We start from the raw sequence: 25,517 nt of genomic DNA, 5'->3' as shown, positions 1-25,517 counted from the left end.
CAAATTATAAACAGCATGAAACTAATGAGATATCTTTATAATTGTCACTAGTGTATTAAAGTCATTATGTTAAAAAATTATTGTGATGGTGTATCTTGAGTCAACCAAATGAGGATTAAAAAATTCTTTTGGACTTTAACATGCCAGAGCATTATTTCTAGGTTCCACTGATGAATACAACAAAGGAAACTTCGTACCTAATATCTGTGGTTTCGTGTGTCTACTTTCAATATGGTTTCTGTTTCCTTCTTATACTTTTTAAAGATTTCTTTCACAAAAATACAGAATGATCATCTAGCTAGATAAAGCCACCAAAATAGAAAAAAGAAGAAATCCATGGTAGGATATTGACACCGAAAGCAGAGTGTGGATAGTGAACATGTTGTTTCTAACAAGAGGATGAAAATAGAGTTATGTTGACTGAGATGTTCCCCAGTTTTCCATGCCTTTTCATTTTTCATCATTTTTTATTCCATTATATTATATGGAGCTTCATGAAATAAAACAAAAAAGAGATAAGGAGTTGTAGTTAGGGCTACAGATAAAATTTAATCTTTCTGGATGAGATTTGAGAAGCATCTATGCAGAGAAGCTTAGTTTGGTAATATATTAATTTCCTAAAGCTTTGTAATGTTTTCACCAAATTTTATTCTCTAGTATAGCTTTTTTCTGTTATATCATACATACCCTGGCCATTATATCTATCTAATCATTAAATAGCAAATATTTAGAAAACCAGAGATTTTTATGCCTAAGTAAGACAGCATCATACTGGTAAAATAGTCCTATCATGTCTTGTAAAGTAAGCAACTTCAGCATCAGATTTAACACTATTCCTCTCTATTAACATGTTAAGTTGGAAATAATATGCTCTTTTAAGTCTATATATTTCAATTCTTACTTAAATCAGCAAATAAATAAGTAATCATATTACCAATGGGAATCCCCTCCTTAGCAAAATTGAGAGGAATTTATGTACTAATGTTGGTTTATTTTGCATTTATTGTTCCTCAGATTCTGATGATAGAATTAACCATGGGCGAATTGCTTATATTTCTTCGAAGAGCTGCTCTATTCCGGATGAGAGTTATGGCTGCCTGTCTTCAAACATTCCTGCATTAGAATTGATGGCTCTATATGTGGCAGCTGCCATGCATGATTATGATCACCCAGGGAGGACAAATGCATTTCTAGTGGCTACAAATGCCCCTCAGGTAGGAAGTATTTTTCAGTACCTTTAAAGAGTAATTCCAAAATTTTACAATCATGCTGTGTATCCCTTTATAAATCATTATTTAATTGAATCATATGGTCATTCCATCTGACTTTAAGACCCTACATTTTAATTAAATGGATAGTAACACATGGCATTAATGTGATGTGTCCTAGAAAATTAGGGAAAAAATCAGCTTCTTCAACTAGAAAATAGTAAATAGTTTTTGAAATAACTCATTGTTTTGTGAAATTTTAGAGTCCTTGCTGTCAGTATTTTTGTCTTTAATCAAACTGACAAAACTCTGACTGTATTTAAGATTTCTGTTCCTCCTGGTTAGGCCCATTGTGTGGCTAGAAAGCTATAATGGTTGAGAACTATTAATCTTTTTTGTTGTTCTCTTTTTTCCCTAAAGATTTGCCTTAATACCAGACCTTAAATGTCTTACCTCTGAATATATTAGTGTATGCAAAAATTCTTCTGGTATATATATACCTCCTATAGCTGATAAGATATAAAATTCTTTTAAGGTCACAATTTACATGATGAGGCAAGAGTTCGCAACAAAAGGATACTGTAATTGCAATAGCTTTAAACATTAAAAATTGGAACTAAATACGTGGATTTAAGTAGAATTTAGTGTGGTTGTGGTTTAAGAAGATTTTTGTATGGTAGCTGGGTTTGTTTATGCTGGGGATTCCTGAAATGTCATCTGTGTGTTTCTAATTGCATGCTTTATGAAGAGCAGGTATTTAATGATTGTTGCTGAATTCATCTCACTTCTTCACTTTATCATTCTATGTTTAAACCTTGGCTCTGATCCTCTTATCTTCTGTAGCCATTTTCTGTTTTTCTTTTTTTACCTCAATCTCTTTCATATACTCTTAACTTTTTTCAATATAGGAGATACATTCTCTTGAATTGGGAGCATATATGTGGGGTGGCGGGAAAAAATGCAAGGAGCAATGAATATATGTATGTGTAAGTGGGTATAATGTGTGTGTGTGTGTGTGTGTGTGTATGTATGTATGTGTGTGTAAATGGATTAAAACAGCCATGTGATGAATTTCTCTGATGAGACTTTATTAATAGCTCATGATTTCCACAGGTAACTTTCTGATGAATTTAAATCTAGTTATTAGTAGTTGCCCACTTTCTAATTATTATTTTGGAAAAAAAACCTACCTTCTAAGTGGCACATATTCTCTTACTTGTAGTACCATTCTGCAAGAATCAGATGCCCATTCTCTAGAGAACCTAGCACATCACAATCTTTGAAAATCCTAGTCCTTTAATGAATCATAGGCCTGAGGAGTCATGGCATAGTTGAAAAAACACTGGACTTGAGATTAAGTCCTAGCTTAGATTTCTGATTTCCCACTTACTAGCTATATGACCTCAAGTAAAGGTTTATTCCTCTGAACCTAAAAATAGTTTTCTGATATGATTAAGGAGGTAACATATGGAAGGTTTTATACTGTTTCAGATAGCATGAGAAGCTCCTGAATCAGAAATTACATGGGTAGAAATTATTTACTATTCTAGCCCATTCTCTGTTGTTTTTGTTTGTTTGTTTTGTTTTGCTTTTTGAGATGGAGTCTCGCTCTGTTGCCCAGGCTGGAGTGCAGTGGCATGATCTCAGCTCAGTGCAACCTCCACCTCCTGGATTCAAGTGATTCTCCTGCTTCAGCCTCCCAAGTAGCTGGGATTACAGGCACCCACCACCATTCCTGGCTAATTTTTGTATTTGTAGTAGAGATGGGGTTTCACCATGTTGACCAGGCTGGTCCCAAATTCCTGACCTCAGGTGATCCACCTGCCCCAGCCTCCCAAAGTGCTGGGATTAAAGGCGTGAGCTACCATGCTGGCTCACTCTGTTTTTATTACTGTTTTCATTTGCTTAAAGTATATCCTCCTTCAAGGATGTTACAAATGAGTGAATTCCAAAGTTAACTCTCTCACATGAAGATAATTTAAAACAATGATATTTGAATACAACTTATACAAGTTGGGTACCCAACTGTTGTCCTCATCAAAATACAGTCATGAAGTCTGAACATAATATCAATAATCATGTTGTTTCCAACTTCTCATTGTTAAGAATTTCCATTAGATGAAGCAATAGGAAGTGCTAGCATGGAAAGGAGATTGATTAGAGGGTTCACCTGTGAAAATGTATAGCCTCTTACCTAGTCTTATTGCTTGTTCCCTGCTCTCCTTCAGTCTATTCTCAACACACAGCCAGAATGTGACCCTGTTTAAGTGTGTTATATCACTATGTTCCAGATGCTCTGGTTGGGTGCTGTGGCTCACACCTGTAATCTCAATACTTTGGGAGGCTGAGACAGAAGGATCTCTTGAGCCCAGGAGTTTGAGACCAACGAAATGGGCAACATTTGAAACCCTGTTTCAAAAAAACAAAAACAAAAATGTAAACTCTCCAATGGCATTCACCTTACTCCTAGTAAATGACAGTCATAAAATGTTCCGCAAGGCCCTGCATTATTAGCCCCATTAAGTCTCTCTCTCTCTCTCTTTTTTTTTTTTTAACTTACTCAAGTGTAGTCTCACTGGCTTCCTTGCTAATATCATCTCTGTCTTAGGAACACTCCCTTTCTGAGCATGTTTGTACTTTCTGTTCTCCCTGTCCAGAGGACTTTTTCTTTAGATATGCATATACTCATTTTGTCACCTCTTACCATCTGAAATTTCAAAATCCCTTCCTTATACTGTTATACTCCTTCTCTGCTTTTTTTTATGGCAGTGATCATTTAAGATACTATATATTTTATTTATGTACTTTGTTTTTTACATGTATCTCCTCAAAGGAATATACAGTTCCACAAGGGAAGAGATTTTTGTCTCCTTTATTCCATACTACCTAGAATAGTGCTTGACATACAAAAAGCATTCAGTAAATATTTGTTGAATGTTGAAGGATGTCTGAATTCTTCACTCTGTAGTACTTCTAGGTTTTCTGAAATACGTTCTGTGCTTCCCAAAGTAATGAAGTTTATGAGGCCTTCTTCTACTAGCACCTGTGAGATAAGGACTCTTGTAAAATTCCAGGGCTTAATGTGGTTAAGTAACAAAGTAGCTTCTTTCATCTTTGGAAACTCAGTGGGCTTAGTAAGGCCATAATTAATGAAAGATACTATAGTTCCAGTGTATTATAGACAGTAGCACATAATACCACCAACTGGCTCAAGCATTCTTCTTGATTCTCATAGTAAGGATTGTGTGCTAGAAAGATATAGGAGAATTCTTGCCGTGAAAGAAGGTGACGCATATAGTCAAGTACATCCTGGAGGAATGTCAGAATTAATAAGATTCTAAGAGATTTCTGAGCTATTTCCAAATGAAAAGTTGGCCGAAAGATGGAGGTTAGTACTTGAGATAGTAAAATCTCTAGAATATTTTGATGAGACTAGGAAAAAGGAAACAAAATTTTAAATTGAGATTGATTTGTAAATCTGTTTTGTCTCCTAAAATATGGATTAAGATGACTAAACACATGTATCTGTTTCCCCTTCTTCCTGGAAATGCATTAAAATGATAGTAAGGTATGAAGTTCATTACAACAGAGAGGAGTAAGAGAAGGAAGGATATTATCGCCAGCAGATAAAAAAATTTTAACATTTCTGGAAAATGAAAAATAGATGAATATTGACAGGTAAAACAAAAGTACCCAGCATAGCTGGAACCCCAGAGAGACTCCTGTTACCATTTGCTCCTGTTTGTTCTCCTTATGCACACACACACTTTTAAGCAGAGCGACTATAACCCTATGTTTACCTCCAGGCAGAAAACTCATCTCTTAGATATTGAAGGAAACTGCCTGGAGAGAGTAAGAGTTGCTAGAGTGGGTGTTAGTAGTCCAAAGTAAATTTTTTGCATTCTGAACATCTAATAGCTGGCACCCCAGTTATTCTAAAACAAAACTTGCTAGGTAACAAACCCTGTCCACATTTACATATTTCCCTCTCATTCATCCCAAGGGGAGCGACTCCACAATAAAACATATGTAACAGCAGAGAGAAATTGCAACTGCAATCTATAATTCATTTGTTTATATATACAGATAATCAAAGATCATCAGACATGGTATTAACCAGAAGCTTGGAAATAAAAGTCTAAGGTGGAAAGAATAACTGACCACAAGGGGAATCTAGGGAATAGAGAATCATCTAATTATTTTTTTAAAAAGTATTCTCAAAGAATTTGAAAAACACTGCATCCATAAAGTAAGAACAGGAAACTATGAAAAAGAAACATCAGAGAACAAGTTAGGCTCTTAGAAACTAAAAATATTACTGCAAAAAATTAGTAATTCAATATAAGCATTGGAAGTAAAAGTCCAGATCATCTCTCCTAGAACATAGACCAGGAAGATGAAAAGAAAATATAAGGAAAGAGAAGATAAGACATATGGGACTAGGTCAAGATGTGACTAGTGGAAGTTCTAAAAAGTAGGGAGTCTTTGGATTGAAAGGGCTCACTAAGTGCCAGGAAAGTTGAAGAGAGAGAAAAAAATCTCGAACCCCACACATAGCACATCATGAAAAAATTTCAGAACACCAGAGATTTTATTTTTAAAAATAAAAGAATTCCTTAGAAGATGAAAATAATACATCTATAAAAGAACAAAAATTCAACTGTCATTGTATTTTAGCAACAATAGATGCTAGACAATACCAAAATGAAGTCTCTAAAATTCTAAGGGAATTTATTCATTCATTTATTTTTCATGTATTTATTGGGTGCATATTGTGGGATAGGCACTATTTAGGCATTGTTATATTAAATAAAACATGGGTAAAATCTTGCCCTTCATTGAACTTACATTCTAGTAAAGCAAGAAAATAAATAAATAAATAAATAAATAATGTGTAAGCAAAAGAGAGAGTGGAGCGAGAGAGAGAGAGAGAGACAGAGAGAGAGAAAGATATGATTATGACAAGAGCTAGGAGTGCTGGCATAAGTGTATTATTTTCAAGTTAGAGTTCTGTATTCAGCTAAGCTACCATTTTATGCAAGAGCAAAATAAAGAGATTCTCAGATATGCAGTGATTTTAAACAATCACATCTTGACCATCCTGAGAAAGTTATTTTAAAATGTATTTTATCAAAATAAAGGTGGTAACTAAGATAAAGGAAGATAAGGGATTATTAGAAATTTTAGAACTGATATGGTTTGTCTCTGTGTCCCCACCCAAATCTGATCTCAAATTGTAATCCCTACATGTCAAGAGAGGGCCCTGGTAAGAGGTGATTAGATCCTGGGGGCGGGTTCTCCCACGTTGTTCTCATGATAGTAAGGGCGTTGTCACGAGATGTGATGGCTTAAAAGTGGTAGTTTCCCCTTTGTGCTTTCTTTCTCCTGCTGCCTCTCTTGCTTCTCCTTTGCCTTCCACCATGAATGTAAATTTCCTGAGGCTTTCCCAGCCGTGTGGAACTGTGAGTCAGTTAGACCTCTTTTGTTTATAAATTACCCAGTCTCAGATATTATCTTTATAGCAGTGTAAACACAGAAAAGAACAAACTGAGAACTTCAGGGTAAAAGAATCCTGAGATGACAGTTGTTCATCAAGACTATTTCTTTACAAAACTAGCTGCTTTGTTTTCTGTAGCACCTTATTTATCTGCTCTCTCTCTACTGGATTTTTGGAGTTGGGAATATTATTTCTTAAATGAACCATTCTTCTTAATCTTTTTCACCTGAAGTGCTTTTTTAGTCATTAGATAATGAGTATGACCTAGATTTTTGTTAATGTTTCCTCCTGTTTCTTACATTTTAAAAGGGGACATTTGCTCAGATTAGTCGGACTCATCCTTTGTATGATCTAAGTCTTTCTTATGTCTGAAGGGTTTTCTCTTTTTGCTCTTATTTATTTAAAAATGTTACTATTTGTTAAGATTCTGTCCGTTTGTATTAAACCTCTTCTCAGATCTTTCCAACTCAGAGGGTGAAAAGTAAGGTTTATGACCAACTAATTTGCTTTCCCAAAGTAATGATGTATTTGTTGCAGAGAGAAGGATCTAGAAAAAGCAGGTAACAAGATGCTTTAGCTCAAAGTCAAAGGATGTTAGTTTATTGCAGCTCCAAATGAGCTGGGGCCCTGTTTTTCTTCTCTACTTCTAAGAGCCCACAGTAAGAGCTGAGGCTTCAGTATCTGCTTGCTTGAAATGTTTTTCTTATCAGTTTGAACTTGGTCTGCTGCTCTATGTGCTACCTTCTAGTGTTCTTCTAAGGTAGAATTGACATTTGCTTCCTACTTACTGCTTCATGATTCTTTCTTGCCTCCCGCTCACCTTTGAGCTTGTGAGTCTACTGAGGTCCAGCAGGGAACCCCTTCCACTTAACTCTTCAGTTAGGTTTCTCCTTCTTATGCAATGACTTGGTTGGCTTTTCTCAATCCATTCTCATTTTCACCATGTCTTTGAAGTTTTCAGTATTGTGAATATATCTAGATTCTAATACTGATTCTGACTGCTTTTCCCTCATTTTATATTTCTTGGCAATTTCAAAGGGTAATTTGAATGGTGAAGGAATTCTGAACTTACTCATGTTTTTGAAACTGATCTTGTTAGCTGTGAGTTTATTAAGTCAGCTAGCTTCACAGGACACTCATTGTACATTGTGTTTTATTGAGCCTGGAATTGAATTACTTTCTCCTGAACAGACAGAGCTGTTTTCATAGTTAAAACTTTGTCACATTTGAGCATGAATTAGTCAAATCATTACTAAATGTAAATGGACCCCTTAGGGAGTCTTGGAAGCTTACTCTTTGTCTTTGGGATTTATAATGTTTAGAAGTTGTATTATGGGTGGTATGAAATGCCTTTATATGACCCACTGCAAAGTTTAAATCATAGCATTGCTTACATAAAATTAAATAGTGTAAAAAATAACCACTTGGTGTTAGGCATCTGTGCTTAAATCTAGCCTATAGGTAATTTTCACAAATAAGTAGAGCTATTTAATTAAGCTTTCAGAATGCGTATCCTACCTGAGATCTCATTTTATCTGTCCTTCTTTCTCATTACACAGTAGGCGCCATGAAAACAGGTATAGGGTTTTAATTTTTATCCCTGGCCTTTAACACAACTTGGCTGTTCTTTCAATAATTACTATACTTGTTTAATAATTTAAAGAATTGCTTAATTTTTAGAGGTGGAAGAGGCTTTAGAAATTCCATACTCCACTGATTTTGAGTCTATATTCCAAAGTCCTAGAATACTGAGGAGGCACCTCAGGGTGTTCCACTGAAGTGTAGAAAAAATTAGTAGTTCCACACAATTAGGACCAGAGGATTTGTGTTTTTATCTGTTACATAGTTCTGTTTTACTACCAGGCACTAATTGAGGATGGGAATCCAGGATATGTCCATCTCAGACAGGCAGGTCTCTTAGGCTGGACAGTACTCCTGCTTCCTCTTCTTTAGTTGCCATCCCCATTGACTCCAGAATGACTAAACAACAGAAATGTATTTTGAAACCTGCTCTAGATCCCTAATGACTTTATTCATAGAAGTTTATCTGAGAAGGTTTTCTGATTAAATGAAACAGACCTCAAAATATCAGCTTTACATCTCTTGGGAGGCAGCACAGTGTCTGCAAAAATAAACTTTGAAGATAAATAACCCTTTCACTTACTAGCTATGTATGCTAGAAGGAAAGGTATATCTTAACCTCTTTGCATGTCAGTCTACTCATTTATAAGATTATCACAAGTATTTTCACAGGTACTAAAATACCTGGTAAAATGCCTAGTATATAGTAGGTATTCATTGTTTGTATATTTCCAAACTGTTATTAAAGTTTATTATCTTTGAGGTGTCTGCCTCATTTTTCTATATTTCTTTTTAGGCAGTTTTATACAATGACAAATCTGTTTTGGAAAATCATCATGCTGCGTCAGCTTGGAATCTATATCTTTCTCACCCAGAATACAACTTCCTTCTTAATCTTGATCATGTGGAATTCAAGCGTTTTCGTTTTTTAGTCATCGAAGCAATCCTTGCCACAGATCTTAAAAAGCATTTTGATTTTCTTGCTGAATTCAATGCCAAGGTTTGTAATGCAAATTTGTGCCTGTTTTAAAAAATGTAAATGTTTATTGTCAGTATTACTGGTAAAATAATGTTTTTTAATGTTGAGTTAGAATTATTACTACTTAGGAAGTAACAATAAATAATTGATGTAAAATAATATTTATGCCTATATTTTAAAAAAACATTTTTATTATTATAAAATTTCCTAAAATATTGCTTGTTATATTTTCTTTTGACACATAAACTTATACAGCTGTGACTTTGCTTCACATACTTTCACATAGCAACAAACCAGTTATTTCAAATGAGTTTAAAGAGAGATATTACAAAGCCATGCTCAGTGTCAAGTAAGGCATTATATAAAATTAATTTTATGTGTTTCTTAAGAATCCAGTTAATTATGTCTACCTCACTGCACCTGTTATACCTTCTTTATATTAGTGATTCTTTAGCTGACTAGTGTAGGTTAAGGGAAGTACCCTCTTCTACTTGAGAATAATTCACTCATTCAACAAGTATTTATTGGGATTGCCCACTATGTGCAGACATTGTGCTAGGGAAAAATGAGGAAAGACTAGGTCAAAGAACTCATATTTACCAGGGGATCAAGAATCACTGCCCCAGTATGACAGTGTACTCATGGAGACTGTGCTTTTATCTCTCAGACATTTGAGGTGAAAAAAGTTGAGAACCACTGCTTCAGATACCCACTCTGGCTTGCAGGAGGCAGCTATTTTCTTGATGACTTTTGTGACCTAAAAGGAGCTGTACCTGCAGGGTAGACAAACTGGTAACAAAGGAGTACTAGATAAAACCTGCTGGTAGGAGACCCTCATATATATTGCTGTCATGATATTAATGAAATGCTTATAAAAATCAGTGAGAAATCAGGGTCCCTTTAAAATTATTTCATAGTTGTATAGTTCTAGTCACTTTAATTTTTAAATAAAAATTCATTTAACGGCTGGGCGCGGTGGCTCACGCCTGTAATCCCAGCGCTTTGGGAGGCCGAGGCGGGTGGATCACGAGGTCAAGAGATCGAGACCATCCTGGTCAACATGGTGAAACCCCGTCTCTACTAAAAATACAAAAATTAGCTGGGCATGGTGGCACATGCCTGTAATCCCAGCTACTCGAGAGGCTGAGGCAGAAGAATTGCCTGAATCCAGGAGGCAGAGGTTGCCGTGAGCTGAGATCGCGCCATTGCACTCCAGCCTGGGTAACAAGAGCAAAACTCTGTCTCCAAAAAAAAAATTCATTTAAGTGTTTAAATCACCTTTTACAGGTAAGATTATCGAACACAATGCCTTTGAATGTGTATTCCTTAAAGACTTCTATTTTGAAGTCTCTCAAGAAAATGCCATATGAATAGGTCTCTAGACCTCCTATTAAGTTTCAATCAAAAGAGCTCTTCTTTCAAGTATTTTCTATGGTGGTGTTCTACATATTTTTTTTTTTCTGAAAGAGTTTGGTGCCAAAAAGCAACCATCACACTGAAGTTCAAAAGTTATGATGTGGCTCATTCTTTTCATTTTTTGCAAAACAAAATTTTTGTTATTGAAAGGCTTCTCCTAGCTAATAATGATAATTGTTTATTTAAATAACAATATTTATTTAACATTTACTGTGAATAAGGCATTTTTTCATTTATTAATCCTCACGGCAACATGGCTAGATTGGTATTACTTTTCCTACTTCATAGATAAAGAAAGTTAGATTCAAATAGGTTAAGCAGTTTTTTCATTGTTACCCACTGGTTTTTGATTCAGAATTTAACATGCTGATTCATGATATTCTGAGTCAGGATTTAAAACTATAGGGCCAGCTTCTCAGACTTGTGTTCAGTTAACTATCTCATGTTGCCTTTCACAGCTAGAGCAAACTTCTCTACTTTCTTAAAATGTTCTTTTTTGAGGTAGAAATAAGTAGTTATAATTCTTATATGATTTTTTGATACTGTGTATCTACTGTACTTCATAGATATTATACACACACACACACATACATAAATCCTGTTTCTTTGTGGTAATCACAAATATTGAAACCCATGGTTGGTTATATGTTTTTCTAGAAAGCATTTTTTAGAAAGGAAATTTAACCAGTAGAGTTCCATGTTATGGAATAAACTGATTTTAAAAAGAACTATTTGCTGAAATTTCTTTCCGTCATTTAGACAGGAAACAGTTTTAAGATAATTTGGTAAAAGCAAACAAAATAACAATTTTTAAAAATACCTTCAGAACTTAAAATGATTTTGTTTTTCCAAAATAGGCAAATGATGTAAATAGTAATGGCATAGAATGGAGGAATGAAAATGATCGCCTCTTGGTATGCCAGGTGTGCATCAAACTGGCAGATATAAATGGCCCAGCAAAAGTTCGGGACTTGCATTTGAAATGGACAGAAGGCATTGTCAATGAATTTTATGAGCAGGTAAGTTGAAACATGAGCTTGGTGAGATTTTTAAGGGCTTTCATGAGAAGATACTGCTCTTTGAGTTTTTGATAGCTTTTTTAAGTGTTTGAAAGCTGAGTTGCTTTGACTGGGAAGGGTTAAAAATTGTTGCATTTGCTCTGGTTCTTAGTATTTTCTCTGTTCTGTTTGCCTTTGCTGTTAAAATTTTTAAAAATAGCTTATTTTCTATCTTGGGTGAGCTGAATATACCTGTGAGTCTATCGGTAAGGCTGTTAGCAGCAGCAAATCCATACGGGTCTGCAGCAACCTCAATTCTTGCCTCCTTAGAAGAAAGAATTCAACCGATGGGCATAAAGCAGAGGGAGAGACTGAGGCAAGTTTTAGAGCAGAAGTGAAAGTTTATTTAAAAGCTTTAGAGCAAGAATGAAAGGAAGTAAAGTACACTTAGAAGAAGGCCAAGCGGGCGACCTGAGAGATCAAATACATGGTTTGACCTTTGACTTGGAGTCTTATACATTGGCATGCTTTCCAGGCTTGTGTTACTTCTCCCCTGATTCCTCCCTTGAGGTGGCTGTCGCATGTGCAGTGGCCTGCCAGCACTTGAGAGGGCCACACACACAATGTGTTTACTGACGTTGTACTTATGCTCACTTGAAACATTTTTCCCTTCCCAATCCAGTGTTCATGGAGGAAGGTCATATAACAGTTAATCTCCACCATTTTGCCTCTTAGTGCACACACTTGAGCCCACTTACCCAGCACCTAAGATCTTATCAGGAAGCTGCTAATCACCAGTTTCAGGGTTTTTTTTTTTAAATCTATTGAGTGACTGCCTTTCCCTGGTGCTAGCTGCAACCAATTATTATTTTAGAGAAACAGCTTAACAACCTATCACCTAATGGTCGCCTGACATTTTTGATGGGGTGGAGGGTGGGCCCTCTCCTGCTCTGCCCATGTCTGCCTGACTGCCTTCTGTAACAAGGCTAGACTACATTATGATTTCAAGGTCTCTTTCAACCCTGAGAATCTGTAACCTAGAATAATTTATTTCCATATGAAGTGTTTTTTTTTTTTTTTAAGACATAGTCTCACTCCATCGCCAGGCTAGAGTGCAGTGGCCTGATCCTGGCTCACTGCAACTTCCGCTTTCCAGTGTCAAGCAATTCTCCTGCCTCAGCCTCCCGAGTAGCTGGGACTACAGGCACGCACCACCATGCCCGGCTAATTGTTTGTACTTTTAGTAGAGACGGGGTTTCACCATGTTGGCCGGGATGGTCTCTATCTCTTGACCTTGTGATCTGCCCGCCTTGGCCTCCCAAAGCGCTGGGATTACAGGCGTGAGCCACCGCGCCCAGCTGATGAAATGTTTTTTAAGTTATTCAGGGTGTGGTCAGAATATATTTAAAGGATATCAATCAGTTTTCAACTCTGCTATAAAAAGACTAACTCCCTGTCATAGAAACATCAATTGGGAAGAAGTCCAGGCAGAGATTAAGAAACTAGAGGGCTAGAAATGGAGAGAGTAAGTAGATACCTAGTGGTTTTCAGGGATTCAAAGATATTTTTGGCATTAAAATAATCCTTCCACTTTGCTGAATCTGCCATTTTGGGGGTCCAGTTTTGAGGCTTCCTACAATGTAGAAGTGTACTGATTTCATGACATGCCTAACATTTTTTTTTATCTCCAAAATGGTAAATATACCTTCTTGACTTTGGAATTACATTCCTTAGGAATCCTTGTTGGCTCTAATTATCAGGAAAAGTCAAGATATCTACCACATGAGGGCTTTGTTACCATGATGGGAAAGAGGGAGTAATTGAGCCTATATAACTATGCACCTGGTATGCTTTGTTACTTCCAGATTGTATTGAAAATGTGCAATGTTTTACACCCCTCAGCTAAACATCCCAACACAATAATGTATACTCTGCTGTTTATAAGTTACAAAATGCCATACTGTATAATCATGGAAAGATTATTAATATTTTGCTATTCTCTGATACGTTCAAATTATGTTAATTTGGGGTAATAAATGGCTATAGTTACCTAAATTTGTAAGATTATAATATGCAGTTTGTATATTCTCATCCTCACTCTCAATGATAATTGAAACTTGCCTTAGAGCTCGCCCATGGATCTCATGTTTACAAAAGAGGAATTTTATGCTAAGGAAAATGCTATCTTTATATTATCTGTACAAATAATAATAAAAAATAGTGGCGTATGTCAATTTTAGAAAATTCACTGGTTCAATAACATTAGAAATATTCATTTAGACCCAGCATATATAATTATTTTAAAAGCATATAGAATTAATACTTATTAAACAAACCTGGAAGCCATGCCTGAGGTTGAATCCTGGCTTCTCTTCCTTATCTGCAATATGACCTTGGTTGGTTAAGTTACTTAACCTTTCTGTTCCACAGTTTCCTCATTGATAAAATAGGAATGATGATGGTACCTATCCCATAAGGTTTCTGTGAGGATTAAATGAATTAATATATGTAGACTTCTTAGTTTCTGGCACATAAGTGCTCAATAAATGTTAGCTATTATAATTTCATATATATCATTAAAAAACATGATCTCAGAGAGTTTCACTTAATCTAAGTGTCATTATTCAATATTGAAAGAGGAAAGTGTCATCTGATATCCTACCACATATGGAAGTCTTAATCATCCCTCATCAGAACTAAACTTCTTTCTAATTCTGGTTATGCTATTAAACTTTCTTCAGATATGTGTATAAAATTCTAACTATGCCCACCTTTTTTTATTATCCTAATTATCTTAATATGCCTACAGCCATTTAACTGCCATGGGCTTAGAAAAGCCAAACTCCTGGGATATACCTATGAAATTACAGAGTCCTATAGATAAACCCAACTGTGTTTTTGAAAAATATCAATAGTTTTCTTCCTCATAAAAGGTAAAATCATAAAAGATTTCTAATCATGGGACAGTTAATCACGGAAACAGTTTATGGTTGTTTCCTCAGGGTTTTGTTGGCTCATTACAGAATAAACACTGCTTACCTGCAGAATTTGTACATCGTGGGGAGTAATTTATCCCCCACCAGTTCAGACACTAGGACTAAAATCTTAATAGTACCATTTGAGGAATGCTCAGTACTGTGCTAAACACTTTACATAATACGGCCTTTTAACCTCATCATAGGCACCGCATAATGTAGGTTATTATTCAGATTTTATACACAGTGAAATTGCACATTGAGATTGCCCAACACCACATAGGTAGGTAGTCTGATCTCAAATTAAGCCTTAGAAGTCACAGTGGGAGGGTACCAGAAGGCAGGCAGTTGAGGATTTGGTCCCAGGATCCTCATCTCAATCATGATAGCTCTACTTTATTTATTTTTCATTTTAGATTTTCTGATTTTGAATCATTAGAGAGTTCTGCTGTTAAAAAAGGGGGTGGAGGTAGTGTTATTGAAAAGCACTTGCAAAATTCAGCTCTGTACATTTGAGATATAACTACAACAAAAATGTTTCTGTTATGCTTTTGCTCTAGGATAAAGAGAATCCAAAATTGACACTGTAGAATTCTGCACATTGTTAGTAAAATTTCTGATACTTATTTTAAAAGATGTGTATGTTTCTCGTTAATCGAGTATCAGCCATACTGGTTGATGTGGACAAAATGTGAGAATAAAGTTTTGTTTAGGATTTCTCAATATTAAAGAAATTCTTACAGTTGAAATGATAGAATAGATTTATTGATGCTTATTTATAAATATATTTTGAGATAGATTGTTTATTTTAAGAAACTCAAGATAATTTTAACAGCAAAGCTCAGTGGTGATTCTTTCACCAGTTAAAAATGTACTTTTCTTTTTAAAATATGCAGGGAGATGAAGAGGCAAATCTTGGTTTGCCCATCAGTCCATTCATGGATCGTTCATCTCCTCAACTAGCAAAACTCCAAGAATCTTTTATCACCCATATAGTGGGTCCCCTGTGTAACTCCTATGATGCTGCTGGTTTACTACCAGGTCAGTGGATAGAAGCAGAAGAGAATGATGATACTGAAAGTGGTGATGATGAAGATGGTGAAGAATTAGATACAGATGATGAAGAAATGGAAAACAATCTAAATCCAAGTAAGAATATAGGGACATTATAATTTATTTAATGTTACAGGTTGAGTATTTCAAGTCTAAAAATCTGAAATATGAAATTCTTTAAATTCCAAAACTGTTTGAGTGCCAGCATGATGCTCAAAGGAAATACTCACTGGAACATTTGGATTTCAGATTTTTGGATTAGGGATGTTAAATATAATGCAAATATTCCAAAATCTGAAACACTTCTGGTTCCAAGCATTTTGAATAGGGATACTCAGCCTTTAATAACTGCACATGTCCATTTAACTTAGGTTTGGAACTTTGTTTCTCAGATACAGATTCAGCAGTCATTATGTTGAGTAACCACTATGTAAATGTTCAGATTCAATACTCATGTTTTGAGTAACTGCTGTATGCTGGGTACTGGGTCGATGCTGTCATACAACAAGCATTCTTATTCTTGTTTAATTAAAGTAAGATCTCTTGAGGTGTTGTCCCCCAGCCAGTATTCTTCAACAGGCTCCACCTGTGTGTACATGGTAGGGCTGTCACCACATCTGAACATATGTGAGGTGGGTCCTCATGGTGAGTCCTCCTTCACATCACTCCTTCTCACACATCTAACCCCCAGTCCTACTGGGCAGCTGAGGAGCACAACTTCTATAGCAGCATACTAATCTGTCGCTTACATAGACTTGAAAAATAGATCAAAACAGTGGAGGTAAAAGGATAACATACATTCCCTGGCTGTAAAGGGAGAACCAAGTTTTGTGACATTATGAATTTGAGTTGCCAAACTGTAATGACATATTTTTCTATATAAGACAATTAGTATAAATGAAAAATGAAAAGAAAAAGTGTCACTTTGTAATTGTGAATGAAATGAGTTATTTGCTATTTATTTATGTATGTATGTATTTATTTATTTATTTTGAGATGGAGTCTTGCTGTTGTCACCCAGGCTGAAGTGCAATGGCACAATCTCAGCTCACTGCAACCTCCGCCTTCCAGGTTCAAGCGATGTTTCTGCCTCAGCCTCTCAGTAGCTGGGATTACAGGCGCCTGCCACCACACCCGGCTAAGTTTTTGTATCTTTAGTAGAGACAGGGTTTCGCCATGTTGGCCAGGCTGGTGTCAAGCTCCTGACCTCGTGATTTGCCTGCCTCGGCCTCCCAAAGTGCTGGGATTACAAGTGTGAGCCACCCCACCTGGCCTGTTTGCTGTTTATTTTAAAGTAGAATTAAATTATACCTACGTTAAGTATTGTTTTGATTTTCAAGCATGCAGTAAATAAGACCAGATAGGATAACTACAAAACACTGCCCACTGCAACACACACCTGCCCTGTATTTAGGATTAGCATAGCAAATCCTATTAAAATATATTTAAAATTATTTTTTTAATGGTATCATAATGCCATTGGCATCTGAAGGTTGACTGACTTCAAAAAGTATACTCATCAAGTTGGTTGGTAATTCTGTTTAATTCAATACATAAAATGCCCTTAAAGGTTGGTTTTAAACTTTGGGTTGTTATTATTTTCATTTGAAATTTCAGCACAATTCTTCCCTCTATACCATACCCAGCCAGTTTTCCCCAAACCTCTTCTCTGTTTTGTTTTTATCCATAACAAGACCATCTAACATATTCCTGTTTTACTTTTTGTTTTTCTAGCTCTTTCTACTATAATCTGAATTCCATAATGCAGGGATTATTTTTATAGTACTATTTCATTATATTATTTTTATTATACTATTATTTTTATAGTACTATTTATTTTTATAACCCCAGTGCTTAGACAGATACCTAGAATATAGTAGGCACTTAATATTTGTTGGATGAATGCTTAAATAGTATTGCTATGATTAGAATATATTTCTTTTAAATTTCACAGAACCACCAAGAAGGAAAAGCAGACGGCAAATATTTTGTCAGCTAATGCACCACCTCACTGAAAACCACAAGATATGGAAGGAAATCGTAGAGGAAGAAGAAAACTGTAAAGCTGATGGGAATAAACTGCAGGGGGAGAACTCCTCCTTACCTCAAGCAGATGAGATTCAGGTCATTGAAGAAGCAGATGAAGAGGAAGAGCGACAGTTTGAGTAGAAGTCATGTTGAAGAAGCCCAGAGGGCTGTGCCCAGGGGCAGAAATCATTGCCTAGTGGTCACCGGCTGACTTTTAACTGACCATTCCCACGTGGACAGGCCTTAATACTGTGAGAGGATCCTTGCTCTGCTGGCAGTTTCCTACTCCTTTGCACTTTCACATGAACTAGAAAACTATTCTGAAACCAAGAATACCATCCATGTTGACCCATGTTGCAGAGTCCTTACTTAAATCCTTCACTAGTGTATGAATACTTTGCCATAGTGCTGCTTTGCTGGGTAGTGAGCTCTTATTTTTCATTGGGGGTTAGCTATAACTAAAAACTCAAGTGACTTATTTCAATTACCAAAGTGGCCAGAACTTTTTGCTTTTATGAAAATAGATTCATATTGTATTTCCCAATGTGTCTTTTATGTCTTTGAATGTTTTGAAAAAAAGTCTATACCTGTCTAAAAATGAATCCAGTGTTGCCTTTCTGAGGGATTTCTGCTCAATGCAATACACTATTCAGTGCTATTCTCCCAGCTAGGTTTATCCATGAAGGACTGAGAGACCTTTGTTATATTTAACAAAATCCAGGTGCATCAATTTCTGATGCTTTTTACTATTATGTATTATCTACTATGTATGTTTTATTTTTACTGAGAGTATTCAGGTTTGCCATGGACATCAGAAGTTTGAATTCCAGTCTTACCTTCTTTATGTTCCATGGCTGAATTTCAAAGCGGTTTAGGTTTAACAATGAAGGGATTTATTCTTTAGTCATATCTGTTATTTTTACTCTTGCTCAGGATTTGCATTTTTAACATTTAGTTAATGTAAACACAGCACAGATTTGTCAGTAGAAAAAAAATTGTCCTAATTCCAAAGTTAACCTTTTATGAAATCAGCAACATTTTCTCTCTTAGATGAATTTGAGAGTAATTAAAACCAAGGGAAAGGAGATGTCTGTCTTTTGCCTCAATGCAAAATCAAATGAAATTAATCTCATCAAAGATGAAGAATAAAGAAATATAGTGAGCCCTAAAGGACACGTACATTAAATAAATAATTGGAATATGTGGTTATCTTTAGATCCATATCTTAGTTGTCATTTGTTTAGTTACTGTAAAACTGACAATTCATCTTTCTGTTAATTTCCCTTTGCCTCAAGACTGCATGACAGAAATGACCATTATTTCTGAGACCCAACTGCAAGACTGATTGCTGAGATCAAGTAAAGAATTGGAATACTTATTTTTCATATAAAAAATCTAAATATGTTAATACATCATTTCATACAAAAGTACATTATTAAATAACCACATTATTAAGATAATTGCAAGAAAATGGACCATAATTACAATGTTTTGTAAACTTGCTAGTGTGTGGATATGTACCCTAGTTATGAAATATATTTGAAGATATAAAGAGCAGTCAAAATGATAGAAAAATGGTAGACTAATATTTTCTATTATTATTGGAGACCATATCATATTTTGGATTCATGCAATTTTGCACACAGTGAAACCATTAATTTTCCAAGGTAATTCATTTAAAGCATTGTATTAGCATGCAGTTTCTTACTTATCTAGAATATTTGGCTTATCTGAAAGAGATCAGTTTAAGATCTCTGGAGGTATTAGAACTTTTGATCCTTCACAGTGTTAATATTTAATGAATCACTAAGCTTTATTTATTAGACATGTTGAATGAGGGCCGAGTTCCTTCCTGCCACTTTTGTTACCATTGCCACACACAATTTGTAAACCAGCCCTACCATATATTACTAATTAATAAAATTGCAACTGATAACTTATTGTTTGCACTTACAATATATATATCCTGTCCTTATAGTTCTCTAGAGTACATTTTCCATTCTGTTTAAGTATATTTCTGCTATTACTTCCTTTCCTGCAGAATATATACAAATGTATGTGTATAAATTCATACATGTGCATACATATTGAGATTTAGTCACATTTCCATACTGTCTATTATTTTATTGGATTTTATATTGGGGTTTTTTTGTTTATGTTATTTTCTCAAAAGAAGCATTTTTAATAATGAATACTGGATTTATTGGATTTAATTCTAAATCCAATTATTATTGAAAACTCATTTTTACATAACATAATCCTTAAATTAACCCTTGCTAAGTAAGTGACATATGTCAAAATAACTAGCCTAAAGAAACCCAAAAAATTATCTATCCCTACTGAAACTTAAAAATTCCTAAGTGTAAGAAATGATTGTGAGAGTATATTAAATCCACACAGTACTATTAGATGGAATCTTACTTGAGAAATTGCCATAAGCCATATTACAGATCTTATTTTGATTGCTACTGAATCAGATTGATTTCTTGGTACAACAATTTTCATCCTAAAGTTGCTGTTTTTAAAGCCACTGGTATTAGAAATATTCTTTTAGTGCTATATCTATGTACCTACTGACACATTTTTCTCCATAAAAATACTTTAAAAAATTATTTCATGATTTGAAAGCGATTTCCTGCTATTATTTTATTACTTATTTTGTTGGTGCTATTGGCTTTTTCTACTTATTTTTACAAGAAACCTGGAGATTCTGGTTTACTTAAGTAGTCAGAAATTCCTTTTATCTAGATTGCATCATCTCATAGAAACAAATGTCACAAAAGAGATGAAGAGATACAACTCTGGTTCCTTCATTATAGTTGCCAGACTAATATGAGCTGCTCTAGTGTGTGTAGGGGATAGGAGTGGCAGGTGTAGCAGAGACGAATCACTTCTCAAATAACTTTTAAGCTCAGAACTAAAGAATTAAGAGTTAGCTCGGAAATGATTGCTTGTAGAGAGAGAATAATAGCATGTACAGAGGCCAGAAGAGACAGTATCCCCACACTGGATGAACCAAAAGAGATTTAGGGTGGCTTGAAGATAGAGCACGAGAACAGGGAATGGTAGAGAGAGGTGGTTAATGAGGGGCCTTGTGAAACATGACATGCCACTTAAACTTTATTCCTAAAGAAAATGGGAAACAATGGAAAAGCTTCAATCTGGAAGAATAACATGATTAGGTTTACATTTTATGAGAATCATTCAAATAGCATGCCTCAGTTGTCCGTCATTTTACATGGGGGATTGGTTCCAGGACCTCCTCAGATATAAAAATCTTCACACGATTCAAGACCCACAGTCAACCCTGTGGAATCTGCAGATAGAAAAAGTTGGCCCTCTGTATGAGGGTTATGCATCCCACTAATATATTTTCATCTGCATTTTGTTGCCAACTAAATTTACTGCCAACTAAAGGGTCAACTAAATTTACTGAAAAACTCCACATATAAGTGGACAGATGGAGTTCAAACCCATGATGTTCAAGGGTCAACTGTATTTTGAATTGTTAAAAATTGTTTTGGACTTAGTGCCTGCTCCTAAGCCCCAACAGACTGACCAAAGCAGAATGGAGTCATTCATGCTAAATGCCATGTAGTCAAACTGAAACTTGAAGGAAATAGGTAGATCCCCAGGCTAGTTTTTCCTGAAAACAGGAATTCCAGTCTATTTGAGCATAATCAAAGAAATCCCCTCTGCTTTAACCCATACAAAGAAGATGTAATCTGAGGTAACCCGAAGATGTAATCTGAGGTAACCCGAACATAACCAATCGGGTTTTTTTCTATTATTCTGTTTCCTTGCTTCCCATCTTTACAAAACCCACTGTTCTGCCATTACCCAGTGGGAAGTTCATTCTCTTTTGTAGAATGAAGGCTGCCTGATTCATGAATCTGGAATAAAAGCCAATTAGATCTGTAACTAATTTTGTCTTTTGACAGAAAGGCAGATTAGACATAGGAAGTTCTTGGCAATATTGACTAGATTGTGGATCACAGGAACGTGAATGGAGTTGTGATCTAAGATACAGAGTTGGTATTGGGGTAAGAAAGATAATAAAAGTGCCTCCCGGATTTCTTATTTAGACAGCTGTCAATATCATTCACTAAGATAGGGTATATCAGAGTTGATTTTGGATGTGTTAGAGAGTGAAGAGATGAATTCAGATTAGAGCAAATTGAGATTAAGGGGCTTGAGACAATCAACTATATTTCAATGTAGGTATGGAACTCAGAAAAGTGATAGGGGCTACAAGTATGGATTTGGGAGTCAACAGCAAATAGCTGAAAGTCTACTTTGAATATCAAGCTTTTCTTTTCTCAAAAACTGTGTCATAGTATTGGCTTCTGGTGAATTGGGCAGTGGGTTCTTTTTGCTTGCTAACACTGCTGCATTCTGTATCTTTGTTTTATGATTTATCCCGGACATCTCACCATATCACTACACAGAAAAATTCCTTATTTTTGGCTAGGCATGGTGGTTCATGCCATAATTCCAGCACTTTAGGAGGCCAGGGCGGATGGATCTCTTGAGCTTAGGAGTTCAAGACCAGCCTGGGTACCGTGGCTCTCAGTATTAGGGTACTTCTCTATGTATTTCTTTTTGCATGTCTTGTAATTTCTGCTTTATGAAAGTTGTTGTTAATTGGTGTGGTATTATAATTTTATGAAGTCCTTATGAATTATAGTATTTAGAATTATAAAATGTGCTTTTTCGTCTTATTTTCTGGCTTGAATTCTGCTTTGTTTTATTAAGATCAGACTTCTGTCTGCTTTCTTAATATTTGTATTGCATGGCATGTCTTTAACCATCCTTTTATTTTTAACCTTTAAACTATGTTTTAAATATCTCTTCTATACAACAATAATATAGCATGATTTTGTCTGAAATCAAATTGGATCTGAAATCAAATTGGATTTGATTTCAGACCAAATCCAATGCTATATTATATGAACATCTTTTGATAGGCGAGATAAGCCCATTTATATCTATTCATGTGACTGTAAGGACTTAATTCTTCATATTATTCACTCTTTTCTTAAAAACTCATTTTAATTATGACATTTAGGAAAGTTTGTATCTTTGATACTAGTTGTTATATAGTATCTTTGATTTAACTAGTATAACCATAGTATAGTGAACTATAGTATAACTATAGTTATACTGTCTTTGGACCCCATTGCTTTACAGTATCTGCTTCTCATCTATGAATTAAAAAATTAGCTTGTACATATTCTTCTCCACCTCCCACTACCCAATTTAAGGCAATATTATCCTTTACTCTAGTATTGTTAAGTATGCTTTAAACTTCTACTACTTGTCACTTTTAAACTGTTATCTTTTGAATTCTAACTATATGAAGCTCTATTCTACATTCTACCATTTCTCCTCTTCTCATTTTTGTTAGATGCATTATTTTTATCAGATATAAAACATTTAGATAGTATTGTCACACTTATGCCACCATTGTCTTAGTTCTATAATTAAATTTATTCAATGCTCAAGGCCAGTCCTTTTGTTGATGTTTCCCAATCATCACTTGGTTCACTGAAGCTTGTCCTCACACCTGATTAACAGTTTAGGCACTCGAGAACTTAACATTCAAAGTCAGACAAAATTAGGGAGCCCTCAATCTAGGGCACCAATCCCAGGTAGGAGCACCACCATCTCCTTGGCATAGGAACCCAATTTATTCAGACTTATTTCAGCATTTGGGGGCAAGTTCTACAACTACACAAATAGGAGGAGAAAATGAAATGGGGAAAACTGTTCATCTGTTTATCCCAGTAAATCTGCTTGATTTCTTTCTACTTTTGTTCTCCTTACCTACTTCTCTCCTTATGTACTGATTTTCTCCATAGCTATCCTGTGAAGAATGGGCTCACATCTCCACATCAGGCTTCGTGAATGCATGATTTTATTTGTGATTCTTTCAATATTTTGCCATTCATCTTTCATCTCCTAAAATTTCAAAGTATCTGATCTACTAATATTGCCCTCCACCCATATTCTCAATGCCTTTATTCCTTCTTATATTCTTGTGGTTATTTCAGTGATAAGTTACAAAAAATAAGTGTACTCACCTGTTGAATCAGAAATTAGATTTCTAACATTTGAGTTAGTAGCTTAGCATTGATTGATGAGAGAGAAAAGACATCCCTATTGCATAGCTCCAATGTATCTGTTACAATGTAATTTCAAAAAATATAGTTTTCCAGTATGGATTACTTACTAATTCATGTTAAATATTTTTCCAAAAGTGCCACATTGTATTTTTACCGCAGCTAACTGTTCCAAATAATCGAGTTGAAAGCATAATGAAAAACAGTCTTATAAATTGTAAAGTGTAAGATAAATTATTGGATGTGAATAAAGTCTCAGGATTCAAAATCAATGTGCAAAAACTACGAGTGTTCCTATAAACCAATAATAGACAAACTGCCAAATCAAACAGCAAAAGCTCTTTAGTTTAATTAGATCCCATTTGTCAGTTTTGTCAACTGGTATTTCTACTTTCTAGATCCTTGAAGAATTCCCACACTGTCTTCCACAATGGTGAAACTAATTTACAAAGTGTTTCTATTTCTCCACATGCTCTCCAGCAACTGTTGTTTCCTGACTTTTTAATGACTGCCATTCTAACTGACATGAGATGGTATCTCATTGTGGTTTTGATTTGCATTTCTCTAATGACCAGTGATGAGCTTTTTTTCATATGTATGTTGGCCATATAAATGTCTTCTTTTGAGAAGTGTCTTTTCATGTCCTTTGCCCTCTTTTTTTTTTTTTTTGTAAATTTATTTATGTTCTTTGTAGATTCTGGATATTAGCCCTTTGTCAGATGGATAGATTGCAAAAAGCTCTTTAATTAGATCCCTTTTGTCCATTTCAGCTTTTGTTGTCATTGCTTTCGGTGTTTTAGTCATGAAGTCTTTGCCCATGCCTATGACCTGAATGGTATTACCTAGGTTTTCTTGTAGGGTTTTTATGATTTTAGGTATTATATTTAAGTCTTTAATCCATCTTGAGTTAACTTTTGTGTAAGGTCTAAGAAAGGAGTCCAGTTTCAGTTTTCTGCATCTGGCTAGCCAGTTTTCCCAATACCATTTATTAAATAGGGAATCCTTTCCCCATGCTTGTTTTTGTCAGGTTTGTCAAAGATCAGATGGTTGTAGATGTGTGGTATCATTTTTGAGGCCTCTATTCTGTTCCATTGGTCTACATATCTGTTTTGGTACCAGTATCATGCTGCTTTGGTTACTGTAGCCCTGCAGTATTGTTTGAAGTCAGGTAGCGTGATGCCTCCAGCTTTGTTCTTTTTGCTTAGAATTGTCTCGGCTATACAGGCTCTTTTTTGGTTCCATATGAAATTTAAAGTAGTTTTTTTCCAATTCTGTGAAGAAAGTCAATGGTAGCTTGATGGGAATAGCATTGAATCTATAAATTACTTTGGGTAGTATGGCCATTTTCACAATACTGATTCTTCCTATCCATGAGCATGGAATGTTTTTCCATTTGTTTGTGTCTTCTCTTATTTTCTTAAGCAGTGGTTTGTAGTTCTCCTTGAAGAGGTCTTTCACATCCTTTGTAAGATGTATTCCTAGGTATTTTATTGTCTTTGTAGCAATTATGAACGGTAATTCACTCATGATCTGGCTGTTTGTCTATTATTGGTGTATAGGAATGCTCATGGTTTTTGCACATTGATTTTTGAATCCTGAGACTTTGCTGAAGTTGCTGTTCAGCTTAAAGAGTTTTTGGTCTGAGATTATGGAGTTTTCT

At 35.2% G+C, this 25,517-nt stretch overlaps 1 protein-coding gene across 3 annotated transcripts in view; it reads left to right on the top strand.

Annotated features, from left to right (window-relative positions):
- The window catches only part of PDE3B (phosphodiesterase 3B), a 205,566-nt gene extending 181,441 nt beyond the window's left edge, over nucleotides 1–24,125 (top strand). For 2 of the 3 annotated variants that reach the window (XM_012456596.3, XM_012456595.3), the window contains exons 12-16: nucleotides 1,015–1,214; nucleotides 9,083–9,286; nucleotides 11,539–11,700; nucleotides 15,551–15,803; nucleotides 17,662–24,125. In XM_012456596.3, coding sequence (XP_012312019.2) covers nucleotides 1,015–1,214; nucleotides 9,083–9,286; nucleotides 11,539–11,700; nucleotides 15,551–15,803; nucleotides 17,662–17,876 — 1,034 coding nt within the window. In that variant the 3' untranslated portion in view covers nucleotides 17,877–24,125. Of the gene's footprint in view, nucleotides 1–1,014; nucleotides 1,215–9,082; nucleotides 9,287–11,538; nucleotides 11,701–15,550; nucleotides 15,804–17,661 lie in introns of those variants that run through there. The other variant, XM_012456597.3, reaches the window with a different exon arrangement.
- Nucleotides 24,126–25,517: the final 1,392 nt, after the last annotated feature.

Source organism: Aotus nancymaae, unplaced genomic scaffold, assembly GCF_030222135.1.
Source record: "Aotus nancymaae isolate 86718 unplaced genomic scaffold, 86718_ANA_hifiasm-v0.15.2.pri h1tg000059l, whole genome shotgun sequence".
Taxonomy (NCBI): Eukaryota; Metazoa; Chordata; class Mammalia; order Primates; family Aotidae; genus Aotus; species Aotus nancymaae.
The sequence above is the reverse complement of the archived record's forward strand: the minus strand, read 5'-3'. Positions and strand labels throughout refer to the sequence as shown.